We start from the raw sequence: 16,754 nt of genomic DNA on the forward strand, positions 1-16,754 counted from the left end.
ACAGTCGCGGAGCCGCTTATAATACCTGCAGCTGCAGGTAGCTTTGATGGCTATGCAGTACCACTGATTTGAACAAACCTGTCCTCCCACCCTAGCAACAGTGGTCAGAGCAGCATAGAAGTAAAGGAGTAGATGTGAATCAGAGCAACACATACGAAAGACTATACCATAAAAATCAGGAAGATCATTTACAGTGGTTTGATAGGTCAGAGTGTAGTTGACAATCTGAACCAAAGGTTAAAAGTCACTGTGGCAAGCGGGGGGGGGGGGGGGGGGGGATGGCAGTAGTAGTGGTGGCTTTAAAACACAGTCTTAAGTTCAAAAGCGAGGAGTGGCTCAAAGTGAAAGAGGGAAGATGATTGGGTGGAGGGACACTGCCGCCTGCCCTTTACCCTTCTGGGCTGGTGTTAATGTAGGGAAGGGGGGTACTGTATGAAGTAAGGTAAAAAGCACCTTGATACCCACTTTCTGTGTGCTTCCCCTCAACCCCCCCCCACACACTTAATGTCGACTCCCGAACCCACTCCGTTTCCCCCATCTGTGGTCCCCTCACTGGAGCATCAACTGCTTGAGGTTGTCATGAAGGATTGTGTCCTTGACGTCACGGAACACCAGCCGGATGTTCTCAGTGTTGATAGCTGTGGTGAAGTGATGGTACAGTGGCTTCTGCTGCTGCTCGCGGCGCTTTTTACGAAAGCATTCCACCAGGAAGCGCTGGACATCTGTCAGGCTTGTGGGGTCACCCGAGAACTCATGGAAGTAGTCTTTGATGGATACATGCTTCACCTTTTCCTCCAGAAGGTCCGTCTTGTTCAGGAACAGGATGATGGAGACGTTGCTGAAAACTCGATTGTTGACAATAGTCTCAAAGATGTTGAGGGACTCACTCAGCCTGTTGGTCTGCCGGTCCTCCATCAGCACCTGGAGGTGTTTGAATGCAGATAGATATGTTGGGGTCAAAGGTAATTGTGACATGTGTTGGACATGCACTTTGTTATATTTATAATATGAGCAAAGCTCTGTCAAAATTGCGTTCCTACAATGAATACACCACTGGTTAAATGTTTGGGGTCAACCCTATTTTTTCCATTCCAATTTTTTCCCCATTTAAGCAGCTAAAGTCAAGCGATTAACCTTTAATGAACACAGGCAGTAGGGTTAATGAGGTAAAAACTTCTTCCAGGCTGTGGGAGAAAAGAACAAGATGGTCGGCTTTATATGACGGAACGGCAGCACAGTCTCCAGATCACATACAACATGTGGGGAACTTCTGCAATAGTGGTATCTCTCCTGATAGCATTTTGATTTCAGTTGGAGAAGGAAGTGTGCAGGTAGTCAAACATTTAGATGAAATTTAATTGAATTGTGGTTTGTAAATCTCCAAAGATTTTTGGCAGGCTTTTGGCACAGACAGAGTCATTATAGTAAACTACATACAACTGGAAACCTGAGGTGACCCCAAACCTTTTTGGGGGGAGCAGGTCAGCAGGGACCTGAAAAAAGTGTCAAAGAAAATCAATATAAACACTATTACTTAAGTCATTCACCCACATGAAAATCAAGTTGTGAGTCTCACTGTAGTGTTTTTGACTCAAATCGTCAAAACACCCCAGTTTGTGGAATAGAGTGAATTTCATTAAACACAAAAAAGCACATACACTTTCCCTTAAAACCTGGGTAACTCAGATCATATTTCACCAGCATATGAACAACATACCGCAATGTACTATTTGAATGAAGGCTGAAAACGTGAATGCAGTCAAACACTGAGATTTTCAATAGGAAAAAACATTCAAAGATGTAAATTAACAGCAGGAAACACAAGTTATGAAACATGCAACATGTTTCAAATTACTGTTACAGTTGGTTTCTCTAGGTCTGAGGTGTCATGTACTTGAATTTAATAATGTGATTGCTGTGATGGTTTGATTTAGATCACCAGAATATACCTCAATTTGACCGCATTCAGGATGCCCAGTGTTTGCATGTCCCGCCCTGTACTGCATGGCCTTAGGCAAACTAACCTGGTCGTATTCAGAGGATGAGACGAGGAAGAGAATTGAAGTGACAGAGTCAAAGCACTCGAACCAGCGGCGCCTCTCAGAGCGCTGCCCGCCCACATCCACCATCTTGAAAGGCACATTTTTAATCTCAAAGTCATACTCGTGGATGCCCTTGGTGGGTTTTCTGGCTAGGAGGATGTCCTGCTGGCTGGGGAGGTAGTCCTGCAACCACATCATTACAGGGTTTAATTTTGACAAGATGTTAAGGGCATATTTTAATGACATATATCTTAACAAGAAACACATGGAGGATAATACCTATATAAGTATCTAGTGTAAGTTAAATTAGAGTGTTACAGAAAGAAATGCAGAGCTTTGTGTTGCTGTTGCTCTGGGGACATCCTTGCAAAAGGCACTTTTGTTATGTTATGTGAATTTTGATGACTCTGAAGTTGTACACATACATGTGTGTAGTGACAAGGCTTTGGCAGTGAAGCCATAACAAATAAAACGAAGTGAGTTGTTAATTATATGCAACAAACATGAAGTTTTATTATTTTATACAGTGTAACAAATTTTCTACAATGTTTTCTGTGTATGTGTCATGATGCTCTGGCTACACCAGATCCAAGTTTGTAACATGTCAGAAGTGATGACTCATTCATTGATCATACACACAAACACTGCATATTTTCCCAAATATTTTCCCAGTTTTTACAAACATGCTCCCCCAGGACTTTTGCTTGTGCAACACAGGGAAAGAAATCCAGTCACAGAAACAGCAGGAAGAAATCCAGCACTGAGGAAGTGTTTTTGGGTGGGTTACATTCCCTTAGGCACACTTAACACAACATAAAAATCCTTAAGTCGATAAAAATAAGTTTAAGGCTGTTGGCCATTTCGTGTTTTTTGAAGTTACTTAGACTCACTGTTTACAGTTTATATATATATATATATATATCTATATATATATATATATAGATATATATATATATATAATTGAAAAATTAGAATTATTATTGCTCATGAATAGGAACACGTTGAAACAGGAAGATAAAGGACATCTTATACAATAATGTAATGGGTGAATAATTACTATGATGTAAAATTTTTTACTCACATTATAACGAGGAACTTCTGTTTTAACTCATTCACACTTCCTGATGTAGCAGGGAAATTCCCTCAACTCATGCTGACGCAGATTTGTGCTGCCAAAGTTGCCAAATGTTTGTCACTTGTATAAATCCCATAGTTGGTCTATTTTCCCTTCTCAGCAGACAAACCACATCAAAGTCCACATGGAATTAGACTGGTGGTAGTATGTTTCCTAAATCTATTTTAATTATACTTTAATCAAGGACTACAGTGGAAATAAGTGTTTAGTTTTGATTTAATGTCAAATTAACATTTCCTTTTTTACTAGGGGCATTAAAGAATGTGCCCGAGCACAGTATATTCCTACAGAGATAACCACTGAAACACTAACACCTGTGTACAAGACTTTCCTCTAATGGAAGGCATTGATTGGCTAATAGGAACCTCAGTGGGAGGATGATACAGAGTGAACAGGGAAACCTTTGCTTTGGTTTGAGACACAACCACATCATCTGTTTCTAAAGGGCTCAGTTAAGCAATTAAAATCATTTCCATTCCAGATTTTTCCATTCATACAAAAGTGCAAATCTCAAAGTCTAATGTGTTTAATTTTACTGTTACACTGTTAAGTAATCAAATTTCTGGTATGTCCCCACTATTATCTACAGCTTTTGACTCAGCCTGTCAGCCTGGGCAGCAACACAGAGCAATAGTGAGTGCACACTGGAAAAAGCAGCACAGACAGAACACAGGAAAGGAAGACAATGGTTTCGCTTCTCTTTTTAACAAACTAGCCAAGTGCTATCACATCCATCTGCTCTATGTTGATGGGGCCTTGGCAGTGCGGCACTTACTGATTGTCCGAGCTTTTCCAAATTGTCCAGGAAATACTTGACTGACTCCCCCTGAGAGAAAGAGAGAAGAAAGATAGCTGAGCTGAGCTTATTCTCCAATGGCATATGGCATATATCACATGGGTCTGACTCCCTTCGACATCAATTTGGAAGTGGGACATCAGTGTCATTTTTTCATGTGGTACCACCACACCCATCACCACCACTGTGGGGATGAGAAAACAAACATGATACATGATATACGTTTTTTACCTTTTTTTGGAGGCAGTGTATAACATATAGTGGTGCTACTCGCAAACAGGCCCCCTCCTTTGTTTATTTTTTGTTTTGTTTTGTAGTTTAAGTTTAAAAAAAAAAGCTAAATTTAAGTTATTTTATCTTATAAAGCACTTTCTCACTATGTGATTCTTTTCTTTAAAACAAAACAGCATGTTGTAATTTATGAACAATGTCAAACAGTGCCCTATAAGTCATTATAGGGCACTCATTGAAAATTTCAATTAATAATGGTCATGCTTGGAGTATATTAAAGATTTTTTCTTTTTAACTTTTGTGTCTTTTTCATTTTTATGTTGCAAATCAAGGTCACTGAAGTTACAATATATGGTTCCTCGCCTGGTAAGGATTTAAGATGGAAAAACTATGATTGTGTTGCACTGCATGTTAATGTAAGTGGTGCTTTAACATTTTCAGTAAGGAGCACCAGCGGTATTCGTAGCCCTGATACATAATGTATGCTCTGCTGGACATTAGGAAGAAATGTTACACTATAAATAATACAGTCTGAACACAGGTAGGCTTGATCTTGTTTTAAAGCAGAGGATATTCCTCCCATTTGTAGTAAAGCTGAAACAATTATCTTTAGGTTTACCAATCATGGCTTGTCCTAAATAAACACATCTGAATATGTCACTTTGGCCTCTGGACAATGTTAATCATTTTCTGATACTTTATACACAAAAATAATTATTTAATCCAAAAAATTGCAGAGAAATCAATAGCTAATATAATTTTTTATTTTAGGTATTTTGGGTGACTAAGTCTTTGATCAGTCAGTGGACCTGCTGCAATATACAATATCCAACGAATACAATACTCAGCTTAAAATTTCAACTTGATGGAGGCAGTATTACATAAGAGTAGTCCAGCTATTAGACAAATAGACTGTCAAATTAATTTCAGCCTGGTGTTTCACAATCACCATCAGATTGGTATAACCTGAATTACCATGAAGCAAACATAATACATGATGATGATCAATCACTGTTACCTGCTGAGCTGTATTGCAGCAATGCAGAAACACCCTCTCCTTCCTCATGTGTTCATAACACCATAATGTAAATTTTAAAATGTTTTCTCCTATCAGCTGCAGTGTAGCTACATTTTAACTGTTTTTGCTCACCAAAATAAGCTACAAATCCTTTATAAATATTTTAGTATCTTACCAGAGCACATTGCCTATTTAACATCATCACTTCCCTCTACATAATGCTTTTCTAGAACATTTGTTTGTTAAAAAATGGAAGCCTTGTCTAAAGACAAAAAAACATCAGGACTTTCCAGTAATTCTCATGCATACATCTTTGTCAAATGGTTTGTGGAACTCCCAGTCTGCTGTCAATAAAGCTGAATTCATACTTTTTTTTGCTAGGCAGTCACATATTGAAGTTCTAGCCCTCAGTGAATTGCTGCACTCTCCACCAATCGTGCTTTCTCCCTGTTCAAGCAGAGAGGAGGAGGTGTTCAGGCTTTCTATTTCCCAACACCATGTTCATTGTCACCACAAATTATATTGCAGTCCAGTCAGGGACTACACACGCTGTGAACCAGGTGCAAATCTAAAGACTGCTGCAGACTCTAGGAAATTATTTTCTGCCTTCATATGCATTCCTCACACGATCTCATCCAGTAGTCACATCTCTCTGCTGATGACTTCTTATCCATTTCAGAGGTCCAGTTCATCTCCTCTGATCAAGGTTGCATCACTTACAGCATTTTTCCGTCAGCAAGAAGAGATGCCCAGACAGCAGTCCTCACTTTGCTGCAGCCACACTGATCACTGATAATGTTTTCCTCACAAGCAACTGACACATCCACATGCTGTGTATTTGAAGATGTTGTCTTATATTTAAGGACACTGACAGACTGATTAATAATAAAAATCAAATAAGACCCTCTAGCTGCAGCCCTACATATTTAACCTAATACAGTATCCAATGACATGAAGTTCATTTAAGGTCCCAGAATGACCAGTTGTTTGTAATTGAATGTTGCTAGATACTGGCTGCTTCTCAAAAATACTTTGTAATACCAGCATAATATATTAATGCAATATTGTCCACTCCTGTGTGTGGCCTTTGCTGTGTCATATAGCAGCTTTGCTCATTAACTCCACAGGCTAACATTATGAAACCACTTCCTCACAGTCAGTTACTCCCATTTTTGGTGCAAGGTCCTTCACAGGAACCAACAGCAATTGTTACTTTTGCTTTCAGCCATGCGTGTGGATACTGTACATAGTCATGATATGAAAGTCACTGCAATATAATTAATGTCCTCATATGATATTTATCATATCAGTAAAAATACTACATTAATCACTATGGTATGTGCATGAACTTAATTAACTTAATAACCACCAATACATGCTGGCAGAAACCATAGTGAATTAGGTGACATCAAATGCTATTCCTCTGCAGGTCATACTATACATACTTTAAAATTAAAAGATAAAGGAATTCAATATGACAGGTAGTGGAGAGCTTAAATCCAACATCACAAATTACAATTAGAGAGTAGCATTAGAAAAGACTTAACACACAATGAGCTAACTCCTCTTTGAATCTCTGCTGCAGAATCTTGAAAGGCCGATCTCCCTACAGGAGAGTTAAAGATCATCTTCCTGTGGGTAAGATGCTATTAGACTGCAGTGTAAACTTATGGAGTGCTGCAAGGGAGAGATGAATGAACGAAGGGTGTGGGGTAGCAGAGGGACCGAGGGTAGGGAGAAAAGCAGCCCTTCATTAGCTCATCTGTGTCCGTCTGTGTGTGCTCAGCAGCTGCAGTTCTCCACCAGCTGTGCGCCTTTCATTTCATTTATCGTCAGTGCACATCTATACACTCAAAGGTCCCCAAGTCTACTCACAAGTAATCACTGGACATCCCACAGTCACAGTTGAAAGTAGGACTGAGGCATATCAAACACAGGGCAACTGAAGCAGGGGGGGGAAATTTGCTCGATTTGAGTCAGACCTAAACGACAGAACTGTGAAATTCACCTTCCCCAGACAATGTCACAAAGACCCACCACTGACCTCAACCCTTTGAACTTGTATATATCACCAAAGACTGGAAATACAATAAGGACATTTGTTCTGAAAATACATGATACTGACTGTGTTGATGTTAGGTATCAAGCATACTCACCAACTGGAACTCCCTGCGTCGGTCATATGCATTCTGGATTCCCTGATCAGCCCAGAGAGCACGGATGGATGGCAGGTAGTGTTGAAAGACTTTGGACTCAACCATCCCGTGACCATGAGCCATAGCTGACCGGGTATCAAATGCCATCATGGTGTCTCCATGCTGCTGATTCAATGGGTTGCCCCATGGGATGTGTAGCTTCTCTCGAGCATCCACCAACACTCGTATACCTGAAGATTATAAACACACATCAAGACATGGTTCCAGATTATGACCTATATTTCCCGTGGCAAGGATGATACAAATGCATTTTTACAAGAAAGAGAAGAATGTTCACTGCAACGGACGGGCATCAGGGAAAGAAAAAAAAAATCATTTAACTCAAAGGTATCCACTTCCAAAGGTGAACTTAAAACTGACTAGCTCATCAGATGACAATGACAATGACAGTAGGCGTGCCTCACATTAATTACTAAGTACAACATGTCACAATCAAGAAAACCACCTGAGGGTTTACAATTTGGGAAATTTGAGACAAAGAGTCACACATGAGATACTGATATGAGAAGGGGAAAAAAAATTCTTGCCACTGCACTGCAATCATTACTGCATCAACTAAATTTTGTCTTGTTTTGGTCTATTTTCAGTCCTGATGTGAGTCACACTGAATACAATTTTTGAAAACACAAAACCATTCAAATAGCAAAATACTAAATTCCACCCAATTGGATTGTTATTAACAACCTGGTTCTCTTTAGGCATTAAAATTGCTTGGTTCTGTTCAGGCATTAAAACAACTTGGTCCTGCTCAGGCATTAAAACGGCTTGGTTCCATAACCAACTTGGTTAGGGTTAGGAAAAGATTGCAACTTGCATTAAATCAGTCTACGACCACCATGCCCCACATTAATCGATTGTAAGAATCAATTATTTGGGTTGAGCACAAACTGCTACCCCTGGCAGTTTAGTGAACGCAGATGAGCAGCAAGTTGAGGCACTAAGTTTCACTCTGCCTCAAAAAGCCTGCTCTTACAGTGTGCTCTGTTTCATGGCTGTACATAGATTAAACCAGCATCTGCGGGCTGTGTGTGTGCGAGAGAGAGACTGCTGACAGCTCAAGGATGAGTGTGTTGTGTCTTTCTACAAATCTTCAGTTCCTGTGCTGAATCGTGCAGCACTTAGGCAGTTTCCTGTCTGTGCTTTGGATTGGAAACATGAGTGCTGTCAAACTCTCGTCTTTCAGACCTTTGGACAGATAACAGTGTGCCAGACCTAACCAAACACTAATATACCTTTTTTGAAATGAATAAACTGTAAATATTTAACATACAACATAAAATACAGTATGTAAGTAAGGCTGGATTGACACAGACAATAGCCCTGCATCAAAACAACACAAGTGTCTGCACTGGTGGGGGTGTACCATTTCATGTCCTGTTAGACAATTAAATATAATCTAGGAAGTCCAAAATGGATGACTGTGTTTAAAGCTTAGTGGAGACCAAATCACAGCACAGTGGTTTGGAATACTCACAGATGAGAATTTATAAGAAAAGTGAAAACTACTTTATCTTTCATTGTGATGATTCTGAGGTAACCTGCAGAAATACAGAATTCATTACAACATACTCTGCCAGGAATGCACACTAGCACACACATGGTAGGATGACGTCACGTCATATTGCAGGGAAAGTTAAACCAGATGCTGTACTGTTCTGGATGATTCCCCTCAATGCTCCGCCATGATATCCCACTCGCTGCTCCACTGCATTTCCCAACTTCAGAAGAAAGAGACAGTCTGTTTTACCACACAGAGGAAAAGTCTGTGTGAACATGGCTTAACACCTAAACTAGCTTAACTATCTGACTAAAGAATTCGGAAATCTAAGATGTACATGGGACCTGACAAAGGACAGAAAAGTATTGTACCTGATTAATGCAAACCTTTTCAAACATAGACAAAGCTACAACCTACTGGATCTGACACCCAAATTTGGTTATGACTGGTGCGCTGGGCTTAAACCATCACTTCTAATGTGAGCTTCTCATCCAGTCCCATATGTTAATATGAAATAATGTGTATTTTCTTAAAAACAAAGGTATACGATGGGTCACTTGTAGCAACTTTATGCTTAAAAGAAAACTATAGGGGGCACTGTTATCTCTTTTATAAACAGTAAAGAAAAAATACAGTCTGCATAGCTTGCAGGAGTGACTTAATAAGGACATTGTTAAAGAATTCTGAAGCAGAAGGGACCTCACAAGGACAGGATGGGTGTCATTAGCTGACTGCTGGTTGCCTCCTGTTTAACAAAAGATACCACCACACACAGAATCCTAGTTATTGGAGGGTGTCAGATGTGAGGGAGAGACAGCCACGCAGAGCCACAGTGAGCCGTGCAGTCTGACTCCGGCCTGTTCATCACGACACACTACATGCATTTATCCAAAATCTGATTTAGGCCAGCAGGCTAAAAGTATACTACACTGAACACAACATGCTTCATGCTGCCTAACCTCTAAACTTTACATAATGGTCACGTGCATCGTTACCTTTTCACTGCACACCAGTAACAGCATAGCACCTGTGGATTACAACAGGGAGGCACAACAGGAAGTTGGCTGTATTATGAAGCTCGGTTTACATCCTCTTCTTGCAGTTCTCATTTAAAATCAGTGTCAAGGTCTTCATTAAAGAACTGTTCAGTGGCACATGCATCATGACCTCAAACACTGTGGCTCTGCTTTTAAAACGTGAAACAAGAAGTAGTCATGGAGAAGAGGGAGAAGTGATATATGACTTCATTTCACGAAGAAATATGAAAGCAGTACTACTTACTGTAAAATCGTCTGTTACGCAGGGTAAATGTTCTGTTAACATTAGCACCACGTAGCAGACGACGTTCATGAGCTAAGAAAAATCAAACACTATACATACAGGTGTAGTGGTTTGCATGCCTGACCACGAATGCGCTGAAGCTGGTTCAACCAGGCATCTGATACCGCACATCTACCCCTTGCTCTCCTTCCCACATTTCCTGTTTCTCTCCGCTTTCTCCTATCAAATAAAGGCAAAAACTGCCCAAAAAAAAAAAAAACTGCCCAAAAAAAAAAAAACACAGCGCTCTCTGTTCAGTTGGACTGATACAGCAAATGACAGATTGTCTTTTAGTCTTTCTCTATTTTGGTGAAATTCCGTGGAATACTGTGTTCAGAATCAGAGATAATAAAACAGCTGCGTTGAAGCTAATGTATTTTTTAACACACAAAACTGATCAGGAATCTTTAAGGAATTAAAGTGATACACGGCATCGATAATGGTATTGTATCAATAAAATCTTATGAATATTCACCCCTAGCTATGAACTTGAACTCCAGTCCACTGCCGGCCACCACTCTCTGCCGGTGGTCACATCTGACTCTCTGAGATGATCCTCCCCTAACTCATGTAGCAGGGTCATCACGGGTCAAGCAGCTTCAGGTACGGCAGTCTAGCCTCCAAGCTGGCTCAAGTGTCATAGGGACATATAAAAAATCTGTGTGCACACAAATTTAGGTCTCTGCTGTGGCTACTAATCCAGAGATGTAATGCATCACATTACTGGCTTCATCTTCATGTCTGAAAGGGGCTAATAACTGGGAAACCCACAGCTAAAGTATATGTATTGAAACTAACTGCTAGTATATTTTGCCATGCACCACAATGTTGAAAAGCTCTCAAAACAACACTGAACTAATGTCACATGTATTTTTGTCCAAATGTCCGTATGGTCATCTCATCAACACTGCGGACTCATAAGAGAGTGGAATGATAGCGAGTGAACACCCCTACTGTGTTTTTCTGGGTGATGAATTTACAGGCTTTCACATTTCACCTCATGATTGTCATTCTAGTTATATTTGTTCAAGGAAGGGAAACTTTCGTTGTTTTATGTTTTATCTATTCTAAAACCTAATTGTAAGTGCACTATTTTTGATTTAGAACACATTCTTGTATTGTTTTGCAGACTGGGATTTCAGACAGGATCAGAACCAAAAGTGGAAGGTAAGAGAGTGTTCACTGCCACAGCTCAGATGTCACTGTTAGAGCAACATGCAGCTGTTCAAAGCCTCAAGAATGACCACAATGCAGGCTGCATTTGACAGCTCAGTCACAATCAGATAAAACAGAAGCACAAGGCTATGGCTGAAGGCTATAAGCTAAAACTGCAGATCAACCCACATGAGCGAAAGCAGATGCTGATTACAAAAGATTATGGCACATTCATTTTGTCATTACCAGCCACGGTTTTGTACCCCGTGTTTACAGCACTACATGCCAAACATAAACATCTAGGCAGTATCAATGACATACACGTCTATATGTTTTTTTTTATTTAACTGAACAAATGCACCTTCTTAACCAGGGTCACACATCACACATTACCTAACTCCCACCACAATTACTGTAACACAATGGAAGTACAAATGAAGGCTCCTGTCACTGGTCAGTGACTGGCCCTCGTTATTCACCTCACAGTGCCCACAGCTAGTTACCTCAGAGTTTTGGGTCACGTTCGACCTGAATCTCTGCACACTGTCACCTGATAACTCTGCTATCGTCAGATGCCTCACTGACAGAATGAAGGATCAATACAGAACTGTGATCTGGGACTTTGATTAGTGGTGTGTCACAAGAAAAAAACTCCCAACCAGGGAATGGATATAGAAGCTAATGAGCCACAGAAACCTGGGTGTATACCTTAACAGCTAACTGGACTGGACAGATACAACCACTGTGCTCTAGAGGAAAGAGTCAAATCAACCCGAGGTGACTCAGATCCTTTGGACCATGTCAGAAACTCTTCAAATTCTTCTTGCCAACACCTCACACTCCTCACTTAACACCCTTGGAGATCCATACAGCACTTTCACTGACAGGCTATTTAACACCTTGTGTGAGAAGGAGTGCTACCTCAGGTCCTTTGTCCCTTCGGCCATCAGACAACCTACATCACTGTTTCCAGAACATCAAATGACTCAGCAACTACGGAGGGGTTTGTCTATTGCCTCTCTGACGCAACTGTCTGTTTCCACAAAATGTCTCACACAATTTGTGTGTGCAGCGTATAGTTGTTGTCCTGCAACACAGTGACTAAATTGTACAGTCAAATGCTCGACCGTGTAAACCTAATTACTGATGCAGAAAACTGCATAAACACAAAATAGGGCATGAAACCTGTATGCCGCTTCCCACAGTAAATATGGAAAATATAATACATAAATAATTAAAGAATTGACTTCAGAATGAGGGCAGCATGGTGGATTAGTGGTTAGCACTGTTGCCTCACAGCAAGAAGGTTCTAGGTTTGCAACCTGTCAGGGGCCTTTCTGTGTATAGTTTCCTTGTTCTCCCTGTGCTTGTGTGGGTTTTGTCCCACAGTCCAAAAACATGTATGTCAGGTTGATTGGTGACTCTAAATTGCCCATAGGAGTGAGTGGTGAGTGTGTGAGGTTGTTTGTCTCTATGTGGCCCTGTGATGGACTGGGGACCTGTCCAGGGTGGACCCCTGCCTTTCACCCAAAGAGAGCTGGGATAGGCTCCAGCAGATCCCCGTGACCCTGGTTAGGAATAAGCGTGTGTAGATAATGGATGGATGGACTTGAGAATGTGTGCACCTGTACAGAAACTCTGACCCATAAGGAAAACTAGAAACACAGATGGTAAAGCAATGAACAGATCTCATAATGACCATTCTTAAAGGTTCAATTTTGATTAATATAAACCAATAATCATATCCTCACATCAACTATTAAAACACATAGCACAATTTTGATCCGAACCACTTACTTCTTTGATTTCTATAATTTTTCAACTGAGCACCTGCCGCTGTCTCTTCAGTACATTCCCAAACAATCAAGGGCTCAGAGGAGACAGTTCGGCTTTATAATGCTCATACTCAGTCTGGGATGGTGTTGAGCCATATCACACCACAGTGCAGCAGATGTGGAACAATGATGCCAGGATGTATCCGGTGGTAGGATATGGAATATCTTGCTTACTTGTCCTTGATCTTAACTTTGAAGATCCTGATTTTCTTTTAATCTCATGTCATAATTGTCTCCATTTAATTAATCTTTGTAATGCCAATATGCTTGCTTTAGAAGAACTACATTATTAATAACCAATAATAGTCTGAATTTCCCCCATGGGGGATGAATAAAGTATCTATCTAGTCACTACAACCACAAGGCCATGAAGACAAAATCAAGCAGTGGAATTTCAATGCAACACACTGTTCAGTGTGACTAACTATAGTGACATACGTCAGAGAGGGTCTGGAGACAGAGAGAGAAAAGACAATTAGCTTTTTCCCAAATCTGTCATCAATACAACTGTCATTTAACTAACTTACTTAATGTACAGCCACCATAATCACTAGATAAAAGCACTAAAACACAACTGAGATTTCTGATTTTTAAAAAGAGTGGCAAATGACAGTTTTAACACAAAGCTTCAAAGTGCTGGTTTGCATTGTATTATGGACAGAACTAAGAAAACAACCTAAAACCCTGTGGTGCAGAGGTTGAGGTTGAAGTCAAGCAGCAGTGGCTGGCAACACCATGTGTCCCAGAAGTAGTACATGTGTCTACATATACCCCAGGATAAAAGTCATTAAACTGAAAGAGCCTAAGTAGTCTGGTTTGTAGGGTAAGGATCAGGGTGTTTCAAATAGTGGCAGGTTGGGGAAAATCCATTAAAGTGACAAAAATAAATAAAAGTGCTGGCACCATCGGACCCATGACTGACATCTTCTCTCAAATGAATCCTTATTAATATGTACCTAACATTAGACAGGGATGTCAAGAGCTGTTCTGTGTGAGACTAAGTTTGGAAACTACTGCAGAACAATATAACACAAACTGTCTCAAATGTGAAGTTAAAAAATGTGAAGGCATTAGAGAGATGTTAGCACGTAGCTAATGCAAGCACAAAACTTCCTGTAGTTAGCTTCCACTGTAAGAATAACTTCCATTTACTGCCCATAAGCCAGAGGAAGTTTTGAGAGCATTTTTAAAGTGGTATGTGATGTCAGTGGGAGACCAGCTAACAGACAACCACTCACATTCTCAAAGGAAAAGAAGCCAAATCAATACGACAATTGATTTGTCATTTCTGTGACATTATGATTCTGTGGCTAAATACTGGGGAAACTTAATAAGGCTTTAATAATGCTGGAGAGGCTGCATGATCATATTCAAACTCTTGAAGCAATACAACTGATCTGGGACTGTCTACTTCAAATGATCTGATTTACTAGCTAGGTATGTTTAGATACTCTTTGGTATCGTGGTTCACTACAACAGTGCCAGCTCGAGGTCTTGCACAGTGACCTGATTTTACCAAAAGTTAACTGTCCCATAAGGCAGAATGTGACTTGTTGTGGTTATGGCCTCAGCAATACATACCTGTTGTCTCAATAGTGAACTATATTAGCTGATGACACAGCAGGATGCAAAACACTGATCTGAACAGTGAGCTCATTCTCTAACTTTTAGCTGAAACTACTGTCCAGCCATTTATCATAAAGTCTAGCATGATTTGGGTTTTTACTGTTCAGAGAAACCAGTCTTTAAATAAACACTGCACATTTCACGTCAGCACTGTTTAACTAACAACCTGCAAACACATACTCAGCACCCCAAGCTGAACATTATCACCTTCGTGAGCCCAGAGTTCATTGCAGGGCTGCGGCATTGGACGCGTACCCGCTTTAAAGCCTAATCCACCTCAGCCGATGGTAGCTGTGAGGTGGTGCGGTCAGCCTACCCGTGCTCTCTCCTCCGATGACAGTTCACAGTAAACAGACACATTTCTCAGAGTGTGGACCTCGTGTTTTCTCCACTCACCACCGAGTGGCAGGTTTGGCTGCTTGCAGCAAAAACACCTTGGGATCTGGACGTTATATGCACGTGTGAGTTAGTGATAAAAAGCTAAGAGCAGTAATCTCTGTGTAGCTCTGAATAAACACAAACAATGCCCCCCGCACACACTACCACTCCCTTCAGTGGGAGACAAACACAAACAACATGGGCGTTTCTTGGTCTCTTGAGCGGCTAAGCAGACTAGCTTTGGCGAACACACAAAACTGCCCCGGTCGCTTCAGCTCTATGACTACCAACTTCCCACTCAGTGCTAAAGTACGTGACCAGTACACGTCTACACAAGCCAGCTGCAACACAGTGGGTGCTGGGTATAGCCTTACCTTTTATAACGTTACTAAAAATCGTGGCTCTGAATTCTTCTTTGGCCCTCTGATCGAAATCCTGCCCATGGATAATGCGCATCTGTTTGAGGAAAGTGGACTTGCCGCTCTCGCCTGCTCCAAGCAACAGGATCTTTACTAGCCTTTTTACATACGTCTTATCTCGATTTATACACTTATCTATCTCTTTAGATTTCCGTAGCTGCTCTGCCTCGCCGCTTGTGAGGAGACAGTTGGGGAAACAAACCGATAAAAAGGAACGGGACGGCAGGAAATCCGCCATCTTTGAAACAACTTCATCGATACAGACAGCGGGGAGGACTGAACTCAGCCAGCGCGCTGCTGCGTTCACGTGTCGTCTGAATTCACTGTACTAGGGCATTCGCCTCGCCTTTCACCGGTGCAGTTTACCCATCATTAGCGAGGGGCCAACTACCCTGAAGGTGTAACTCCTGATTCTAAAGTTTGCCAAACAATAATGTTAATTTCTCCATTCAACTGGAAACTGTTGCTTTGACACTGTGCTCTTAAGTAAAGCTCACAGATCTCGCCAGTAAACTCAAATCTGGCATCACCGGTGCATAAATTACATAAAATAGAAAATTGTCATCACCCCACATGTTATTAAAGTAACTACCTCTTCCTGACGTTTTAACGTGTGATGTTTTTAACCTTATTAACACATGAAAATATGCGAAGTAAAGTCAAATTAGGCTAATCTATGGTTAGGCTACATGACTGTTTGTGGCTCTCCAAAATAAAATGACAGTTTTTCCAGTATACGGAAAGGCAGCACAAGTGAGAGGTATACCCTAATCACAGGCGATGCGCGCTCACGTTAAAGTACGTGTGTGCGCACACGCTTCAAGGTTTAGGCGAGTCGCGCAGGTTATCAGAAATGTGGCTTCATCTCTCTCAACACCTTTCTGGTTCATTTCAAAACCATCATTGGAAATAATGTAACTTTAAAGGCCCATAGAAGTGTGCCCCCAGCCCCCTTATGTTGTAATAATCTAGTTTTGCTTATGACAAGAATTAGGACAGAGCCATAATTAACCTTTTATGCCTCACTATACAGTTCCAATTGTCAGGTGACTAGTTTTGGAGCAATGTAAAGATTGAAACGTGGT

The 16,754-nt window shown here is 40.8% G+C and overlaps 1 protein-coding gene across 1 annotated transcript; it reads right to left on the reverse strand.

Annotated features, from left to right (window-relative positions):
• Positions 1 to 264: 264 nt before the first annotated feature.
• On the reverse strand, positions 265 to 15,940 carry gna13b (guanine nucleotide binding protein (G protein), alpha 13b). Its single transcript, XM_026324731.1, has 5 exons — positions 15,625 to 15,940; positions 7,379 to 7,608; positions 3,953 to 4,003; positions 2,025 to 2,225; positions 265 to 921 (listed from the first exon to the last, which is right to left on the reverse strand). Exons 1-5 carry the CDS (start codon positions 15,905 to 15,907, stop codon positions 550 to 552), a joined length of 1,137 nt encoding a protein of 378 aa, XP_026180516.1. The 5' UTR covers positions 15,908 to 15,940; the 3' UTR covers positions 265 to 549.
• Between the last annotated feature and the right edge of the window lie 814 nt (positions 15,941 to 16,754).

Source organism: Mastacembelus armatus, chromosome 8 (genome assembly GCF_900324485.2).
Source record: "Mastacembelus armatus chromosome 8, fMasArm1.2, whole genome shotgun sequence".
Taxonomy (NCBI): domain Eukaryota; kingdom Metazoa; phylum Chordata; class Actinopteri; order Synbranchiformes; family Mastacembelidae; genus Mastacembelus; species Mastacembelus armatus.

Coding starts and splice junctions, on each gene's coding strand:
- gna13b (XM_026324731.1), bottom strand. CDS start 15,907: ATGGCGGATTTCCTGCCGTCCCGTTCCTTTTTATCGGTTTGTTTCCCC. Junction 7,609..15,624: donor TTTTAGTAACGTTATAAAAG/GTAAGGCTATAC, acceptor TATAATCTTCAG/GTATACGAGTGTTGGTGGAT. Junction 4,004..7,378: donor GACGCAGGGAGTTCCAGTTG/GTGAGTATGCTT, acceptor TCTTTCTCTCAG/GGGGAGTCAGTCAAGTATTT.